This window comes from Eleutherodactylus coqui, chromosome 10, assembly GCF_035609145.1.
Source record: "Eleutherodactylus coqui strain aEleCoq1 chromosome 10, aEleCoq1.hap1, whole genome shotgun sequence".
Lineage (NCBI taxonomy): Eukaryota > Metazoa > Chordata > Amphibia > Anura > Eleutherodactylidae > Eleutherodactylus > Eleutherodactylus coqui.
In genome coordinates, this window is record NC_089846.1 from 26,224,059 (window position 1) to 26,245,057 (window position 20,999).

At 44.2% G+C, this 20,999-nt stretch overlaps 1 protein-coding gene across 1 annotated transcript in view; it reads left to right on the forward strand.

The window, feature by feature from the left end:
- PNCK (pregnancy up-regulated nonubiquitous CaM kinase) overlaps nt 1-20,999 on the forward strand; it is a 79,591-nt gene that overhangs the window by 41,701 nt on the left and 16,891 nt on the right. The window contains exons 3-5 of the mRNA XM_066580661.1: nt 1,241-1,372; nt 18,025-18,099; nt 19,691-19,829. Of these exons, the coding sequence (XP_066436758.1) occupies nt 1,241-1,372; nt 18,025-18,099; nt 19,691-19,829 (346 nt within the window). The remainder of the gene's footprint in view (nt 1-1,240; nt 1,373-18,024; nt 18,100-19,690; nt 19,830-20,999) is intronic.

A 20,999-nucleotide genomic window follows, 5' to 3' on the forward strand; every position in this document is an offset into this window, starting at 1 on the left:
GGTCAAAATCAGGTTGCAAGTGGAATACTTGAGCACTTTCACTTGAAACACTTGGAACCATTCTTTCAGGGACCTTTCGGTGGAGATAGGTGTCTTAAATAAGGGGTGAATGACTGAGATAGGCTGGGAACAGGAAAACTGGGTGCACATGCTGGCCATTTAAGTGGCAAGCTGGGCATGCACATGCACCCTATGGGCAGAGAGCAGTCAGAGAAATAATGCGGCACCTGCAATACAGAAGAAGGGAACCAGAATGATGCCAATGGTGTGGAAAGGAGGAGCTGATAGAGTGTCCCGCCAACCACAGCCAATGGCCATAACGCTGAGCTCCATACAGCAAAATGCGTAGGTCACCTTAGGCTATTTTCTATGCTCTTTTTGGTAACCCACTGGGTGAGTAGCAATGGGCCTTTGTGGGTGGAAGGAAAAAGGCTATAATATGATCTTCAGACATCTTTAGGTATGACCTATACATATCATGAGTCCTTCAAGAGGTGGACAGAAGATTAATTGGGGCCTGAAACATTAATGGGTTCAATCTTTGCATGCTATAACTAATTAAATAGTGTTGGTCCAACTTATAGCCTTTGTCCTTGGCTATGATACCACCTAGACTGGTGGTGACCTTAAGCCAAGTGACCTCCATGGCCATTGGTGGCCATACAGTCTATAATGGTGACAGACCCAACACTTGTGGTCAGCAGTAGGTAAGATTTATAAGCATAGAGGATACTAAAATGTCTCACTTTGCTGCCCAACATATAAAACATATCTGATACCAGAAAATGAGGTACTGAAAGGGTCACCAGAAGGTGCAGCATGGAAAAGAACAGAGTAGGGAAGGACTGTCCATAAATTAGGGTTGGAGACAGGAAGCTGAGGGCAGGATGCTGAACGCGGGATGAAAGAATTGTGATCTATAAAAAGTAATGCAGTAAATGACATAGGACTATGGTTTGTGTAGGTCTGATGAACTGTAGGGGTACTTTCACATGAGATGGAACATTCTGCAGGAGGCTATGGAATATTCCGCCACGCGGAAAAAATTAGCGCTAAAATCCACATGTCTAATGTGCAAATTTTGATCCGGAATTAAAAATGGCAGAATTCAGCTGTCAATCCTGCATCAAAATCCACATTCAGCCCTGTGCATTTTGGTGCGGCATCCTGTGAAATATTCTGCCCCATGTGAAGGCACCCTAAGATGAACAAACACTAATCTCCGGTCTTTTCTCTACAGGGGAGCGTTCTCCGAGGTCGTTCTGGCTCAAGAAAAGGATACCGAACATTTGGTAGCCCTGAAATGTATCCCGAAGAAGGCTCTACGTGGGAAAGAAGCTGTTGTGGAAAATGAGATTGCCGTTCTCAAAAAGTAGGAAGATCCCTAAAAATCACTAAAGATCAATAAATACAGTATATTGGTTTATATGATAAGGGATGAGAGAAAAAAACGGGTCCGATTTTTTTTTTCTGAGAAACAGCGCCACTCTTGTCCATCAGTTGTGTTTGGTACTGCAATTCAGCTTCATTCGTTTCGGTAAGGTTGACGTGCAATACCAGCCACAGTCCATTGACAAGAGTGGCGCCGTTTTAAGGGAATAAGTAAATAAGGAAGCTGGAACAATACAGCGCCACCTATTGGATGATAACATTCCTTCAAATTTATGCTTGACCCTTTATACTGGTCTGTGGAGCAATGATCTCAATCATTGCTCTATAGACCTGTATAAAGGGTCAAGAATTGATTTGCAGGAAAGCTGCCATCTAATAGGTGGCGCTGCAGAGGTATTGTTCCATCTTCCTTATTTGCATATTACCCAGAGGAGCATGGATGGCCTTATAAGTCTCCTGACCTTCTAGGTGCTCTCCCTAAGGAGAGATGTTACCCCTCCCAAAGGGAATAAGTAACCCCCCTTTTTTGCTATATCTTCCTTACCACAAACCAATCCGCTTGTCGGGGGAGTTAGCAGTGATACACTCCCAAGTTATGATGGCCCTATTTATCAAGCTATCAGTAAGTAACACATGGTTCACACAATGCCATTGCCTGATAATAATATAATTGGGGCATTCTAAAAGAAAACCTTATAGTAATATGTTCCTAAAGTGTGGATTCGAGCAGGGGCGTAACTATAGAGGATGCAGGGGATGCGGTTGCACCCGGGCCCAGGAGCCTTAGGGGGCCCATAAGACCTCTCTTCTCCATATAAGGAGCCCAGTACTATGAATAAAGCATTATAGTTGGGGGCCCTGTTACAGGTTTTGCATTGGGGCCCAGAAGCTTCAAGTTATGCCTCTGTGCAGCATGGTTTAGGTATGGGTACGGGTACAGATACAGATAGAGGGGGGGCCCCAGCTTACCTTTTGCATTAGGGCCCCCGTGCCTTTAGTTACGCCCCTGGATTCGAGGTCCCCGGTGTTTGCATGCGGCTGGGTTCTATATTGCGCGTGGTATACGCTGCTCTGTGCCTTTTTATAACCTATAATAAATATATTCACCGGAACGCCGGAATGTGCAAGATAATATAAATCCTGGTAATGGCTCAGACGGAGGCTTCCCATTTAACGACCCCCTTAGATTTACGCTCCGGGCCTGGCCTTTGAATGCAGGTAGATATACTGGAGGAGAGCCGGGATGCAGGTTGTTATACAGACTGTGTGAAATGATTGTAAATCCCCTCACGTTTTTCTGCATGCGTAATTGTCTGAGCGGAGGGGGGATGCGGTGTCATCAGCCGCCTCAGTATGTGAGGTACGTACTACAAACATCCCACGCTGCTGTGATACCGCACGCTACGCTGCTTTTTATGTCCCCGTCTGATTTTTTTTCTCTTTTACATCAGGATTTTCCTCCCTTTACTGAATCTCATTTGGCTCGGTTTATAATCTCCGGTCATTTCTAACCATGCTATCCTTGTAATACAAATCAGTCCTCTATGTAATCACCTGCTGGGGCGGTAGTGGTGGGCTGGTGCTGATATCTAGCAGCCGATCTGAATACGCAGAGCTGCAGTGTAAAACGTGTCGGATTGAAATTGCCCCTTTTCAAAATTAAAGTGATCAACCAATCAGCTGTTACCGTCAAAGGAAGCCTCGTTTAGGCATACATTCCCCTTCTATGTATATGGTGTCCAGGGGTGTAGCTATAGGCTCATGAGCCTGGGTGCAAAATTTAAGCTTGAGCCCCCCCACATTATTGTTCAAAATATTTTTTTATTGGGTTTTTAAGAGTATGATAACTTTGACATACATATCGCTTCATATGCTCTTGAGCATTTTGTCATAATATGTCATTCAAATAACAATTCGTATGAGAAGAAACGGAAGGAAATAATAAAGTTAACATAGTGAAGATTAGTAGAGATTAGAGAGAGCGAAAGGTAGAAGGTAGAGGACAGAATGGAGGGCAGATGGGGGGGGGTCAGTGGGACAGGGTGAGGGAGGGGGATGGGGAGTACTAATGGCCTCACTAGGGTATCTTGTATTTGAGCAAAATGAACCGTGAGAATAGTGGAGTCAAGCTGGGACAACTCCCGATTGGAGCCAGATCTTCAGAGCTTTGGAATTGCGGAATAGTATCCAAGCTGACCAGGCTGAATAGTACCTCTCCCTTTTGTTCTCGCCGTTATTTCCTCCATTTGGGCTATATGGTCCACAGTTTCCAGCCATTGGATTCTCGAGGGGGGTGAGGGAGATTTCCAGAGCCTCAGAATTATTTGTCTTATGGCTATTAAGAAGAATCTAAATGGGCTTTGTTCTTAGCTATGGAGCCAGGGAGTATAGAAAGTAGTGCCGCCTCCGGTGTGAGGTCTACCGAGTCTCTATAGATTGCGTTGTAGAGGTTTGTTATGTTACTCCAGAGGGGGGAGATCAGGGGGCACTCCCACCAAATATGGAGGAGGCTACCTCTTCCCCGGGAGCAATGCCAGCAGGTGTCTGGGGATACATCCTGGGCAGAATTGTGGGTGTTCTGTACCACTGCCAGAGTAGCTTGTAGTTAGTTTCTTGATATTTGGATGATGTAGTTAGGGCGTGGGTTAAAGCAAATGTCTTGAGCCACTCTTCGCCTGTAAAAGTTTTCCCCAGCTCTCTCTCCCATTTCCCTATATAACCGATAGCGTCATTATGGGTCTCTGCCGATACGAGGAGATGGTATATTACTGAGACCCCGGACTTAACCGGTGTGGGAGACATACAGAGTCGTTCAAATTGGGAAAGAGGAGATCTGAGGGCTTCCATGGGTCTCTGGGTCTGGATAAAATGTCTTATTCGAAGATATCGTAGCCACGCTCCAGGTCTGGAGTCCCCCCCCCAAGATCTCCTGCATAGGCCGAACCCCCGACGTGGGAATGACATCTCTGATCCGCAAGGGAGTAGGAGTCCCCTCTGGTAGTCGGGAGAGCTTCTCGTTTAGCAGGGAAAAATCTGGGTTCCCAGATAAAGGAGTGAGAGGACCCGGTCTAGATATCAGTCTAAAGCGGATCGCGAAGCTGTTCCAAATGTCCAGAAGCCGACTCGTCAGAGGTGGTATTGATGGGATTTTGCGAGATGAAGTTGGCGAGAGCCAAAATAGACCCATTATTTGTTAAGGGATGCTCTCATACTCAAGTTCGACCCAGAGCTTGGATGATCTATTGTGTATAATGTCTAGAATGCAGTTGCAAATGGATGCCTTATGGTATAGAGTGAAACTTGGAAGGCCCACTCCTCCATTTCTCTTTTGACGTATAAGAGTCTTAAATCTCACCCGAGGCCTAGAGCCACCCCAGACAAAGTCCAGAGATATCTGTTGAATCTTGTCAAAATAGGATTTAGGTAGTTTTAGTGGAAGGGTTGTGAAGAAATATAAAAATTTAGGGAGGGAGTCCATTTTTACAGTATTAATTATCCCGAACCATAAAATTGTAAGGGGCGCCATTTTTTGAGGTCCCTCCCTAGTTTTGCCAGCATTGGCTTATAGTTTCGATTGAAGAGAGAGCCCCCTCACATTAATACACACCCCATATATGCCTTCAGTAATAATAGGGTTAAATCAACATGCAGATCCAAGGCAAAATAACCACAGATTCCTGACGCGGCTTTACAGGCAGATGCTGCGTGGAAAATACAGGCAGAATCCGCTGTGTGAACATACCCTTACTGTACATGTATGTTTTTGAAACTTCATTATTCTAGTGGCCCCAACTAGTAATTGTGCCTTTCTCATAAGCCCCAATAGTTATAGTGCCCCAATAGTGGCTCAAATAGTATGTGTGTTCCTTAGTGGCCCCAATAGTAATAGTGACCGCGCTAGTGGCCGCAGTGGTAATAGTGGCCCTATTATGGCTCCAGTAGTAATAATGACCCCGTTAGCTGCCCCAGTAGTAATAGTGACCCCCTTAATGGCCCCAGTAGTAATAATGACCCTGTTAGTCATTCCAGTAGTAATAGTGACCCGTTAATTGCCCAAGTAATAATTGAGCCCTGCATTGTAGCCCCATTAGTGTTAGTGAACCCATAGTGGCCCCAGTTGTAATAGGTCCCCCATAGTGGACCTCCGGCCGGGCAGCAACCTGACACCATCAAAAATTTCATTCACTCTGTCTGTAGCTCCAGTCTCACGGTTGCTGGTTTAATCAGACCATGACCCTCTAACCTCTGCCCTTTCAGCGTCTCCACTGTGTATAGGACAGCATATGCGTGCAGGAATGCAAACACCGGGTGGGGGTAGATGTTAGGGGTCACATTCTGATTACAGAGGTACAGATGGTGCTAAATGCTTGATGGTGTTGGGTCGCTGTCCAGCTGATTGGCAACTGACGATTATTTTTGACTAGCGATTAACATGGCTGGTAAAAAACAAATACCGGCACCAGCCTTTAGACTTAATTACTGGCTGGGCTGTTGACTCATCGAGCGGGTGGGAACCCTACCATAGCACAGACAGTGAAATTAGCGGCTCTGCTGGTAATTACTAGACGTAGGCGGTGTCAGTATATAGCAAGGGGGGGGGCCTGTGGGCCCCATATTGCTAAGGGGCTCATGCCACAATTGCGACTCCTATAGCTATACCATTGATGGTGGCTATTCAAATGACTACTCATCCATGTTTTGTATAGACATACCGGGTGTTACAGAGAGGTTTGAGTGGGGGACCCCTCTCTATAGTATATATATTCTAATGGGGCATATGGACAGGAATGGTCATTCCAAGACAACCCCTTAAAAGCAACCTGCACAATGCAAGATGATCACAACGCTTCTCTGGTACATAGGAAGGGCGATAGAGCCACACCTTTAGTTCATATTGAATGGAATGATTGCCAAAGAGTGAAGAGGCAGTATTGCCAAATGAATTGTCTATGGTGCTGCCAGCCCACATTCGCCATGCACAGTTGGGGGCAGTAGAGTAATGGGGAAACACACAAAGGGATTTGGTGCAAATGAGAAAGTGAATTGTTTGCTTAGCATGGAGAGAGGGAACAGGTACAGATGCTTCCACCATGGCTGTTCATGTAACAGCTCTATCTGAGGAAGAGGCATGCTACGTGAGCAGCGCTGGCCAATCAAAGTAGCGGTATGCATCAGGTAGTAACACAAGCTATGCAGCCATGTTGGCTTTAATTTTTGACCTCCTCATACCCATAAGACAATGAAGCTATGCTTAGTATAGACCAATGGTATGGATTATGAACATCATAAAGGGGGCCCTTTGCTCAGCCTAGTGCAGGGAGCCGCTAACAAAGACCCAACCCATTTATGTATTATGTATTCCATAGCCAACCATTCATTCAAGTAGTGGTCAATAGCTCTGGTCAAGGGCCCCTAGGGTTTTCCACTATTTAAAAAGAATCTTTCCCCATTTTTTCTCCCTGTGGTATAAACATATAGTATAGAGAGGCTGAAGGTCATCTATGTAATGCTAAAGACTGATTCAGACGACTGCGTTTTCAGGCCGTGTGCTCGCTGTGTATTCACATGGCCAACTTTTCACACAGAACACAAAAAAAATGGCTGCATGTCCGATTTTTGTCCATTTTCACGGATGAGAATAGTACATGCAATGTGTCCGTGTGATTTCCGTGTTTTGAACCCTATTTTTCTGGAATATGGCCTTAGGGTTATCTCACTTTACAGATTATTCTGTAGGGGAGATCTTTACAAATTATGCTGCACTAGTCCCCGAAATAGAGGAGTAAATTTTATTTACCACTTGAGGGCTACAAACGACTGCTCTCCTCTTTATCTGGGGTATAATTAAGATTTTGGGTCTTTGATAAGTAACCTCTGTTTTTTTAGGACATCTTGTAGACTCCTAGGCTTATTTCATGGGGAGAGAAGTGTTGACAGGTTTGCTTTAACCCATTCATCCTCTGTGATGTACATGTGTAAGGGGTTATGGTTGTTGCTGAATGTTTTATTGTTCATTTGATGTTCTGCTGTGTCAATGATTTGTAAACTAATGTGACTAAAGGAGAGGGAATGAGGTGCTGGTCTCTGAGCAAGAAGAATAGACGTGAAGTAGTTAGTCTGTGCAGGTAGGCTGCAGTGTGAGGAGCATGGGATATTCCTCTGTGTATGTAGCTATGCTGCAGTGTGAGGAGCATGGGATATTCCTCTGTGTATGTAGCTATGCTGCAGTGTGAGGAGCAGGGGATATTCCTCTGTGTCTGTAGCTATGCTGCAGTGTGAGGAGTAGGGGATATTCCTCTGTGTATGTAGCTATGCTGCAGTGTGAGGAGCAAGGGATATTCCTCTGTGTCTGTGTAGCTATGCTGCAGTGTGAGGAGCTGGGGATACTGCAGTCATAACTCCTGGACCTTATGTGAGCTATCCTCGGAACCTTTGTGCGACCAACTCTCCGCACACATGTACATCACAAAGGTGTAGCTTAGGTATGCTGCATACTCAGTGAGTGTTGGCTGTGTGAAACGGTCGATACCCGCCACAAACAGCTGTGATCACAGCTAGCTGCAATCAAGATTGGTAGACAGCTTACATGAACTGTCAATCCTGACTATGGCATTTAAGAGAGTACGCTCTTCGACTCACCATCAGCCCAATGTGATATGATAGCAGGGTACCAATGGTTGCCATTGTAGTCTTGGGCCTAGTGAAAGCTGCCATGTAATTCACCATATTAAGCTGTGCCTGTGGCAGGGCTTTATAAATGAATATTAAAAATGCAATATATGGCAATATTGAAGTATTGTGGAATATTGGAAAGGTGATCAAACAATTGGGTACTAAAAAAAATAACAGCGCGAGTCAAATTAAATTTGTGGGAAACAAAAAAAAATTTAAACTATTAAAAAATACCTTTTTTTCCACAAAACTATCTAAAGGAAAACAAACTAAAAGCCCGCACTAAGTGTTGCAATACTTATCCGACACGTTGAATAGAGTTTTTGAGTCACCCCTTCTTCCAATAAAAAGTGACCAAAAAGTTGTATTTACCAAAAATGGTAGACATAAAAACTACAGCTTGCCACTGATTGACAAATACAAATTTTTGAATATGATAACAAAAAGTTTTTTGTGTTTTAAATTATAAATATAATTATTGTTGTAATGGTACCGACCCATAGAATAAAGTTAAGTGCACCATGAATTCCGCAAAAGCAAAACTTGCTACATTCGTCCTGGACTGCGACCCCTGGATCATTTGGTACAACGGCAGCCAGAACGGATATGTAAGTTTGCTATACAGGTGGCTAGATGCAGGAACAGACAGAGAAAACAAGGCTCTAGCACCCGACTAACAATGGACAAAGGGGACATGATAAGTCTCGGGCATCTGCCCACTAACAAATCGGGCATCCAACAACAAACGGATGGGTGGATCAGGCATGGAAAAGAATACACACATATACCAGTGACAGACAAACACGCAAAACACTCACCTCGCAAACCAGCATGCATAAACCAATGTAATTGCTACAGTACATAAGAGGTATTGGTTCGTATTTTTGCCAAGACACTTAAGCCCTCGAACCTGCTACAAGGGGCCTTATTGTCTCGGGGTCTTTACTCTCATAAGATAACTTACCCTATGAATCCTGCCTGCAAGCAGGGCGATCGTCCCAATTGGGACGGCCCCACGCTGGAACCTAAGGACCTAACTCGCCCTATATGGTAAATGATGCAAGCAGAACAGGCCACAGTTCACACCAGCACACATGGGAATGCATACCACACAGAACAGGACAGTTCACAGCACATGTCCAGCACCCTGCACATATACACAGAATACATTGCTGTTCACACCAACAGGAACAACACGCATGAATGCAAACACAAGGTAAAAATGAGGAAACCAGCCCCTCTAGCCCGGTGGTGATTGGCTGGCCGAAGAATTCCATACCCAGCCAGCTCAAATATCCTATACCTATGGAAGTGTGCTCCTGGAAACCCGTAGAACAACAGGTCCCAGAAGCACAACCTAACAAACCCCTCCTGGAAAATGGCACAATTGCATTTTTTTTTCCGCACTACTTAGAATTTTTTAAAGGTTTTTCACTATATCACATGGAACAAATAAATGGTACCATTGAAACATACAACTCGTCCAACAAAAAGCAACCCTTTACACATCTATGTCGAAAGAAAAATAAAACCGTTATGGCCCTTGAAAAGCGAGGACGAAAAAAATGAAAACGAAAACCTGAAATAGTGCTGGTAATAAAGGGTTAAGTAAAATGCAAACCAAGACTGCCAAACATTTGTCAAGATGAAATAGGATTTTCTGTCTCTGTAGAAGGTTTCAGCCTCCCTGTCACACTATATAATATATGATATCTTGTGGTAGTATTAACAATAGCGCGGCGAGGCAGGGAAAAAAATGTTTCACTGTTGGGAATAATCCTGAGCTTACAGTTACTGCGGAGTCAGTGGTCGGGATATGAAGCCGTTTCTTCCGATCTATCAATGGATATTAAGGGGATAAATGGGATTTTCCATAAGCTTGCATATGCATATAGATGGCTATAAGAATATCTATGTAATTATAGGGGGTGTAGAGCTCTCTATATTGTCCCCATGATCTAAGGATTTCATATCATGCTTAGTTAGCATGTTTATTGTGTTTAAGTACATGTACCTTTAAGAGGGACCTGGCCTGCTAAGCGTGGGCTGGTGAGGACCATGTGACGTGGGTGAAACCTAAGGTCCCAGGGTATGCAGTAGTTTGACGGTGGCTGGGGTGTGAGGAGCATCGAAGCAAGAAGCTATATTGCAGGAGTGTTTCGGTCTGAAGGAAAGTAACGGTCCCTCTAGTCTATGACTTTATTCTCTACTGGAGTATACATCCCACTGCTGCCCAAAGCAGTCCCAAAAGGGAAATTAAACGTGTAACACCGGTACCAAACCAACGGAGCATTTTACCAGACCACACCCTCTTGGCGTAAGAGACCATCGTGTATCTTGTTAGTCGTTTGACCGTTGGCAAGTAAAAAAGACCAGTTTGTCAGCAAGTATGTGGTCCTCGCATTCCTTGACTAGGGAGCGCCGGAATTTGAGACTACGCAGCACCCCAGGCCGGATGGCCTCCAGCCCTACATCATCTACCTCCTCGTTGGATCCCAGCCCGGGGCTTTTCCTGACTGGTCCTCTCTGAACTCTTTATCGAGCCTAGCTTGGGCATCAGTATGCCTAACCTGTCCGAGAAAGCTCTTTGGCTAGAAACCTCCGAGGAGAGATCCTTGGCCATTTGTAGTGAACTTTATAAAAACTTTTATTAGTCCTACTTCTCACTGCCAACAAGGGGCATCCAGATATGCTCACATATGGCCAAGATGATGCCAAAATATCTGCAATATCCTTTGGTTGTTTTTTTTTTCAATATGGCCAATCAGCAGCTGTAACACCGCCCATATCACGGATAAAGAAATGGTGCAGTTGCTGGGCTCTTCCTGGCTCGGCCTCCACCACTTCAGGTGCTGGTGATGCTTGGCTGTCCCGATCCTGCATCTGCTCCTTCTCTGTTGTTCCACTAACTTTGTGACTCAGCCTCGAAACTCCAAGCTCGTTCTCCAGGTGGAGAGTCAAGGGCTTAAGTTGGGGCCTAGCCCAATTCTCTATAGTGCTTGCAAGCACTCCCTACTGGCACTTGTAACGCCTCTCCCGAGTGCCTGTCAGTGCTCCCCCGCCTCCCCACTCTTGCTGTGTCACTGGGTCGGTGGTGGGGTATTCATACACAACACCGTGTGGTGCATTATGAGTCACATTTTGGTGCATTATCTCCTGAGCCCAGCTGTACACCTTTTTTGCAGACTCTACCCCCAGCGGAAGTCCCTGCATGGAGGCGGAGCTATATACAAAGCGGTAGAGCCACGCACCTATAAGAGGCGGCACCCCTCCTACACTTATATAAGAAGGCTGTTTACCCTGGTATACACTACTGTATGTAATTGCTTCGGTCAGTAGTCAATAGACTCTGATCTGTTTAGTCCGCGGCAGAGCCGGGATGGTGAAATGATGCAGCACGAGATATCCATTTCGACATTGCACATTACAGCATGAATTAAAGGTTTGTGAAGCAAATAGATAGCAATCTCGTCTTCCCAGACTGCAGAGGAAACAGACGAGAAGAACGTTCATTGTCTTTACAGATACCTTCCAATTTCCATTCTACTGTAGTCGAAAAAAGCCGATCAAAAAATTCTGTCCCGGGGCGTTGGCGTTCCGTTTTCCTGCGGGTCCAGATTAACCCGGCAATCCTAAAATAAGACATTGATCCCAATCAGTATTCCTTCCAACATACAGTAATAACATGGTGTTTGACTACATCACAGCGGGAAGGGGTTATCTCGCTGCTCGGAGAGCACAGCAGATAAGTGGCGGCTTTAAACATCTCATTATATTCTTTATGGATATGAAGCTTAATATTTCTGGTAGGGCTTCATTATACTTTGTGCTGAATATTCAGCCCAGTTTATCAGCCTGGTTAATTGGAGTTCAGATTGGAAAGTGACATCTTATTAAATCCTAGCAGTGGCACAGGTTCAGGCTTTAGAAGACCATCTGGAGGTTTGTTAAGAACATACCTCAGCATAATACCGAACGTAGCATCGGCTTCTCTAATGGCTATAGTCTTTTGAGCTTGTATGATTCTCCGCACATCTGGTCAACGATAACGGCCTTAATAGTATGCCATAAATAGCCTGCCAGCGCACATTGCATTTCTGATGGATCTGACAAGTTGCCAATTGACAATGAGATTCGGGAGCTTCATAGTGTTGTCCTTTCGAGTGGCATCTATTCCTTACCTCCTTGGGAGGGGTCTTGCACAGGTTCTCAACACCCAATAGCAAAGAGGACAGGGCCAACCAGAACAAGGCAACTTTTCTTCGTTGGACCTGTGTTCATTCCAGGGACTCTCACTGCAAATCGGTGCCTGAATCTCCGGTAGAAGACGGCGGATTACTTCCTGGACAATCTACCCCTATCGTAAGAGAAGGAGGACCCTTTCCTTACTTCATTTAGCGGTCCCACGTGACTTAAAACTTATTGAAAGGGGTGAAAATCTTGTGTGAGTTTTGTGTGTTGCAATGCGCACAAGACATGCATGAATATGAAATCTATTCTTTTGAATAGACTTATTCACATGAGCAAATTTTTGCCCCGCAGCACGTTTTATTTTCGACCGTTTCCTCGGAATGCCTTGCCCATTGTATTCAATGGGACCTTAAAAGACATCGCATGGCACTCACATGCCGTGCTATGTACATGTGAGTGCGATATTTCCTATTGAACCCAATGGGAAATACTCGCGATCCTCTGACAATTTCACAGAAGTGAAAAACTTCTTGCATCAGCAAGTAAAATGCACGTTGGCAAACGTGATATCGGCCTGATATTGCACTCGTTCCTGTTGAATGTAACCTTAGAGGGACATGGAAAGTAGGTTTCTGCTTCTCACATGCGCAATTGGGTTTTCTTAGAAAAATGCATTACATTGCCACCCTGAAAATTGCATGTTATTTCAATAAGAAAATTAAAAAAAAAAAATCGCATGTGTGTGTGATGCAATTTTGCGGGCTCCCATACAAACGAATGGGCGATATCACCTAAAAACTAGAACATGGTGTTATTTTACTGCCTTGTAGCAGCGCTGCGAGAGCAAACTCACCCATGTCAATACACCCATTGCAAATAAGGGGTTGTATTTCCGTGCTAGTTCTCGGAATCGCACAAAGCTCGTGCAAGATTCTCGACTGCATGAATATGGTCTAAGGGGGAACCTTTCATCGGAAACAATCTAGCTTGGACAAGTCCTTGAAGAAGGAATGTTCTAAGGACGGTTTTACATGGGACAACTATTGCGTGCTTTTACCCGGAGCCGAAGGAACAAAGGAATGAAAGTGAACAAGACTATGATGGCAAGTAAACAATTAAGGTGACGCTCACCCGAGCATGTGAGCCGGTGTGCTGCGGACGAGAGTCTCGACCGCGGGCATGCAACAAGTAAGCAATGACACGCATACTTGCTGCTTGCCACCAATCCCCATGCGCTATCTCCGTGTATATGCGTGCATAATATGAGCCAAGATAGAGCATGTTGCAATTTTTTTGCGCAAGCATTATGTGTTTGAAAAAAAACGCTGGTGTGAGCGGCCCAAGACAAATCAACGGACTATTGTTGTGCGTGAGAAAATTATGCACACGGCGCGCAATGACGCCCGTGGTAGAGCAGCCTAAATTTGTAGTTTGAAATAACCTGACACTAGCTGCAGCTAACTAGGTCTTCGGAATAAAAGTATATTATGCTCAATACAGTATTGAGTCGAAGGAACAATAGCAACAATACTCTGCAGATAAACCGCAATATAGATCACACAGTCCGTCTGTCAAAGGGTTAACACTCTACTAGTATCAATACAGTTTATTGGAAAAACACAGTGTTCAACCTTCATTCTAAATCTAAGCTTGCGCCCCTATAACACTGTCAGTAACTGTGACCTATGGTAATTTGCTTAAAAGTCTCTCAGCATTGCATCTACTATACAAGAGGACGGTTGTTTGGTAGTCATGTCCCTAGCAGTTTGCACACCTAATTTTTGTATTGAGGCTGACCTCACTTACAGTTTTTTGGGGGTGAAAATTGTCACTACTACTGGCTCAGGCTAGTCCAGAGTTGGGAGATTGACTCTACCTTGGATGCTTGTGGCAGATCTGATGCTTCCACCAGGTTGATGCTGTAGCACAGACTTTCTTTATACAGCTCTAGTCAGCGCTCTCACATCCAGGTTATATACTCCCACCACTCTTTCTCTGTCTCACCAGCAGCGGCTCAGCTCACTGACATAGTCCTTGTACTCCTCCTCGTGCTGCATCTGTAATTCTTCCCTTTTATATCAGGGCGTCCTGTCTCCAGAAAGTTCCTGATGAGCATGCTCAGTACCGGTGTAGATATACTGTGCAAATTGCACACAGAAACCGATGCAATTTTGGCACATTTTACTGTCATCTATATGGCAGCATTTTAACCCTTTAGGGTAGCCCCTTACAGGACCAAAACCAATCAAGAGTCCGTAGAGTTGGGTGTTCTTTCGAAGACTAGTGGAAACTGTTCAGTTGATTATCTGCATTCGGTGGAGGCGCATGCCAAAAAATGCACACCTCCCTGCAAAGCTGTTGGCTAGTTGTTCAAACCAACGATTACCTGTTCACACCAGACAATAAATAATCAACCGACTATTTTTAGGTGAGCTGAAAGAAAGGGACTAGTGAACAAATTTGTCACCTGGTTGGTGGCCATGCTTTAACAGAACAACTCTCACTTACGTTCGCTCTATCAAGTGACTATTCGGTCTATAGTTGTCCTATGTACAGCCACCCTAACAGTCTTGGGAAACGTTGTTCTCCAGTTCCCCAAGAACCACCAGCCCCACCACACCTTGCTGGCTACAGGGCATACGTAGGTGGCTGCATACTGCAACCATGGAAATAAGTTGTTTCAATGCACCCAAATTGGCTGCTATTCTCGGCTACATGAAATTCTCTTCTTATCTGCTCCATCATCATCATTAAAGATTTGCAGAAACATCTACCTCCACAAGCCTTCAAATCAATCTCATGCTCAGTTGCATCGGAAGCACAGTCTTGTAAGCCATTATCTGATCAAAAATTAATCTTTTTCAGCATTTCTATAGCTTTTTCATACTTATGCCCAAAAGCAGAACTTCTACGGTTGTCATGGTAACCTCAGAACTCTGTGTAGCTCTTCTGGTCTCCCAGGAAAGCTGAAATTACTCAAAGCAAAGTCCAACTTTTTTTTTATCATCCTACCCACCCACCTGATAATTATGTGTGTGCGATTACACAGACCGAGAGAATAAAGATAACTTCGAAAATGTCATTTATTATGTGGCGTGAAGCAATACCATGGGCAAGAATGACATCAGTGTTTACAGCTCCGCTGCAGACGTTCCATGACTAATAGCATAGAATATCACTGTCGTACCTATGACTCCCTACTTAGAACGGTTTACAAGTACAGTCTACTTCTTTAACACTGTAAGGGTGGGTTAAAGGGAATCTGTCACACTGCATCCGGTGTGGTCTGTAGGCAGCATGTTATAGGGCACACGGAGCTGAGCAGATCGATATATAGTTTCGTGGGGCAAGATTCCGAAAAACTTGTTATTTATTGATCTTTGCTCATTCTAGGCTTAGGAGTCCAGTGGGCGGTTCTTCTCAGTGATTGGCAGGTATTTATGTATGTACACTCATACAGTGAAGGCTGTCAGTCACTGATAGGACCGCCCACTGGACTCCTAACACAGAATACTCTATGATTTAGATAAATGAAATATACAGGGAAGGCTATCAGTCACTAATAGGACCGCCCACTTGACTCCTAATTCAGAATGGTCGGAGATTTAGATAAATTAAATAAAATCACAGAGGTGAGAAAAAAGTGCACAAAGACACAACTCACAGAAAATGAAGCCAGATACAAGATATATACTGCAGGGAAGGCAGTATACCCTGGTAGCATGCAGCAAGCTAGATTGCAATATAGAGGAGCAAAGTGTTCATGTGCAGACTGATGGGCAGCCACTCAACTCAACCCAGGGTGGGAGAGGGGTGATTGCTAATAAACTTAGTCTGCACAATATGAACCAATACCAAGAATGACCGCCATAGATAAGTGCGACACACAATACAGGAGTACAACCCTCACTGACAAAGCAGTGGATTACTCTCTATTAAAAAAGTGTGTCACACCAGCATGCCATCCTGGGCTCCTCCAGCATCTATAGTAAGCCGCATGCACAAAAATCTAACTCAGAATGATCTGAAATTTAGATAAATTAAATATAATCATATAGAGAAGTCTATCAGTCACTAATAGAGCCACCCACTGGACTCCTAACCCAGAATGAGCTGAGATTTAGATAAATTAAATATAATCATATAGGGAAGTCTGTCAGTCACTAATAGAGCCACCCACTCAACTCCTAACCCAGAATGAGCTGAGATTTAGATAAATTAAACACTCAATTATACTCAATCTTTTGGCATAAAACTATATGTATAAGTATTCAGCTTCTCCTCCTCTATTAACTGTTGCCTACAGATTGAACTGCATTTTCAGTTTGACACACTGTAGTTCCACCACAGCTTCCTATACAGGCACATCTCTAAAAGCTCAGTTCCAGTAACTTACATAGAAGAAAAGAAGTCCTATAGCAAAAAACGAAATGGACCTCCCATTGTGGTATCCGGTTTTGCCATCCAGAACACAAGAGCCTTGGGTTGGTTTTCCTCTTTACACCCTTTCTATGACTTTTGGGTCAATTCTTGACTCCCTGTTTGCTAACAATGCAGTTCCTCTGGGGAGATTCAGACTAGCTCGTTCTCACCCCTCAGTGGGAATGGGGATGGAACCAACCAAGGATGGGCCCCTTCTCTCCAAGGGCCCAAAAGCAGCTACATGGTCTACCTCTATAGTAGTTACAGTCTTGAGCCCTTGGTCATTGTTTTTTATCTATATGCTGAGGTGGGTTTCCACTGTATTTATGTACTGAGCTTAGTTCTGGTGCTGTATTTATGTTATGAGCTTGGTTCAGGTGCATTATTTATAAGCTTAGTTCTGTTGTTGTATTTATGCTATGAACTTGGTTTAGGTGCTGAATCTATATTATGAGCTTGGTTCTGGGGTTGTATTTATGTTATGAGCTTGTTTCTAGTATTGTAGCTACGTTATGAGTTTGGTACTGGTGCTGCCTTTATGTTGTGAACTTGATTTTGGTGCTATATTTATGTTATGAGCTTGATTGTGGGGCTGTATTTATGTTATGAACTTGGTTCTGATGTTAAATTTATGTCATAAGCTTGATTAAGGTGCTGTATCTATGTTATGAGCTCGGTTCTGGTATTGTATTTATGTTATGAGCCAGATTCTGGTGCTGTATTTATGCTATGAGTTTGGTTCTGGTGCTGTATTTATGTTATGAGTTTGGTTCTGGTGCTGTATTTATGCTATGAGTTTGGTTCTGGTGCTGTATTTATGCTATGAGTTTGGTTCTGGTGCTGTATTTATTCACTGAGCTGTTCTGTTATGGGTATGCTGCTATCTTTCTGCTCAAGCAGAATACAGACAGACTGCCTATCAGTGTGATATACATTTGGAAGGCGCCAAACAAAATCCCACAAATCTCTGACCTAAGGCTGGCACTGCACCACACCTTTATAACACGTCTACAGGAAAATACCTTTGTACCTGGTCTTTCTTTATTAAAGTTCTTTGGAGAACTCTTTAGAAGCATTTCAACAGGTAAACACAGCGCCTCCTACTGGTCCTCAATCCCCAACTCCTTGCCCAACCATTTCTTTAAAAAAAAATCCAACTCTATTACTGTAATCCCCAAAAACCGCTCTCAAGGGGCAACATTTACTAGACAGCTTATCAAAGAATTAGAGCAGGGAAGTTAGATGAGTATCATAGTAGAAATGAGCTCTAGTAAGGAAAAGCAGCTTCTCTTCTTCTAACCTTCGTCTTCATAATATTGTGTATACGGTATTTTTGTCTCTTTGTAGGATTAACCATAAAAATATTGTGGCCCTGCAGGATATCCACGAGAGCCCCACTCACCTGTACTTGGCCATGGAACTGTAAGTAATCATATGTTATACATGTGAGCATTACCGCAACTTGTTATTCGTCAAACTCAATACGTTATGACGGCGCCAGAGGTGTAACTAATAGGGAGCGCAGAAGCAGCAGTTGTATCCGGGCTCTGATGGGGCCCAATGGTTTTATCTCATATAAGAAGGCGCTAGTACTATTAATCGCACATGGCAGTTGGGGAGCCCTGGTAATAGCTAATGTATTCAAGGGGGATATGTGTCATAGCTGTACCTAATGCAGTTTTTATTGTGCCCCAGGTAAAGAGTTGGTAGCTCAGAAAGGCTTCATCCACTTGGAGGGTGCAGACCTGTTGGCAAAGAAAGGAGGAGAACTGGCTGAAATTAAAGTAACCTTTCAGTTTCAGAACAAAATTCTGTCCTGGGACTGCAGTGTTTGGGAGTATTCTACCTGCACTTGTTCTTTTCTGCCGTCCTTCTGATCCCACAGTTCCGGTCCCGGTTTTGGCTGTCCAAGAGGACTGCTTTAATTTCCTATCTAACTAATGCACAATGTGCACTGCTCTCTGATTGGCCAGTGCTGATCATTGAAGAATGCTGGCCAATCAGGGATAGGTATAGTGCATTGGTAGCGTAACATTACCAATGCACTATGAAGATTAGGTAGTCTGAAGGTTGAATGCTGGCCATCTTGAATGTCAAAAGTGGGATCAGTCGGATGGCAGAAAAGAACATGTGCAGGTAATTTATCACCTGCCCCCTCCAGTCCCTGGACAAAATGTAGTCCCGAAATAGGAGGGTTACTTTAAAAGTCTATCTTTTTCTATAATTGTTTGGTAAGTGCTTCCAGGATGTACCCTAGTGATATGGTAGTTGGGAAGGGGGTCCTAAACTTGCCTTTAGTTGCTGCACCCTCTACACTGTATGGACATCAAAGATGGATATCTTCATTTTTTTAGACTTTGATCTTCAGATAAAATATTATTCATTGCCAGGAAAGAGATGCTTAAAGGGAATCTGCCATCTACTTGTAGTCCTATTAGCTTGCGAGCTGAAAGTAGGTGACCTGCTGTGTCTGGGCATGTAATTGGTATACTTACCTCCACCGTCGTTCCCCCGGTGTGAGTGCTGGAAGCCTTCGCTGAATACATTGAGCAGTCTTCTAACTAGCCCGTCCGTTCTAATCTTATAATGGGCGGACAACTTAGCAGTGCCGCTTAATGCATTGAGCGGCGGCTTCCGGTGGAGACATCGGGGCAACGACAGGGAAGGTAAGTATAACACTTACACCCCCAGACTCCACAGGGATGTAAGAGCTAAAAGTAGGTGACAGATTAAGTCAAAAAAGTTCATGCAGAGATGACCTCATTACAGTGTCTATATGAAAGGTCAATGGTCAAATCAAGCTTGTGGCTTTAGATGAAGTGACCCAACCAGGTTTCGTTATTTGCAGCCTATGGGTGCTTTGGCAGAAGCATATGTAATAGACATGCACACAGCGGTCACACCAATGACTCACATGCCCAGGAATACCTGCTCTCTTATCCCACCGCCTCTGAGTGGGGGGTAATCACTGCTGTGACTCCAGCCTGAATCATGCCATCCCTGTATCTCCCAGTGTCACAGGCGGTGAGCTTTTCGATCGTATCATTGAGCGGGGATATTACACCGAGAAGGATGCCAGTCAGCTCATCCAACAAGTCCTGGATGCCGTCCAATATCTGCACAATATGGGAATTGTACACCGTGACTTGAAGGTACCGGATTGTGATATCAAGTCTGCCAGATGTCTACATTACAGATTATAATGTTGCAGTATACAAATAGAGCCGACCTACATAAAACTTTGTAAATGCATTCTACTACCTATTATACAGGGGCCCCGGAACATGGATTTCAATCTTGTGTTGTGGCCCATGTAAGAGATAGAAAATAAAACCCAATTGCAAAGAGTAGCATGTGAGAAGCAGAAATCCGCTTTCTGCGTCTTTCTAAGTCCGGTGGGACCGCTGCTAGGACTTAAGTTAGGAAAGTGTACTGGAAGTGTCCTCCTTCTGCTATGATACGGGCGGATCATCCAAGAAGTCGTCATCAGCAGGAGATTAAGGAACTGATCTGCGTTGAGAGTCCCTGGAATGAACACAGTTCCAACGGAGCGATCGCGCCAAATCCCAACCCACATGTTCACGCTGAGATTTGCATTGTTTCCTGATTGGATCGTGTTCTTATTAGGAATTTGCATTGCATCTGCACTGAATCATCGCTTCGCTGTTCACTAGCATGGTCCCTTAATGATAGCATCAGCCCAAGACTGCACTGGCGAATGGCTCCATGCATGTATCGTAGCAGAAGGAGGCAACTACCAGTATGCTTTCCTTAGTTCAGCCATAGCAGCGCTTCTCACATGCTAGTCTTCAACCTTGCAATTGGGTTTTACTCTATCTTACAGGGACCACAACACAAAATCGAAACCCATTTTCTGGGGCCCCCAGGAGCCCGTGCATCATACCATTGTGTAGTGCAACTATGTCTTCCTATTCGAGTACATTGCTGTTATTACATGGTAGAATACTGCAGAAACACACAGGGAGTGGGGGACGTGCGAGGCTGACAGGAGGCTGGAGGGCACCGGGAAGACTGAAAAGAAAGGACCTTTCAGGCTTGAGCCAATCGGGAGCTAGGGGTGTGTCAAAGCTTCCGGTGGCGTCAAGATACACTAATACCCCGGCTTTTGAATACATCCTGTGGGACTTATCTTGTGCTGAGTTACAGCTTGTAAATATAAAAAACATCACAATGATAAATCAATGTAACAAACATAATTACACATATTATGGCCTCGTTCACACCTGGGCTGTTACTTTCTGCTCTATCTGCAGTGCAGAACAGCAAACATAATGGAACTGTTGGATTTGACAGAATTTGCG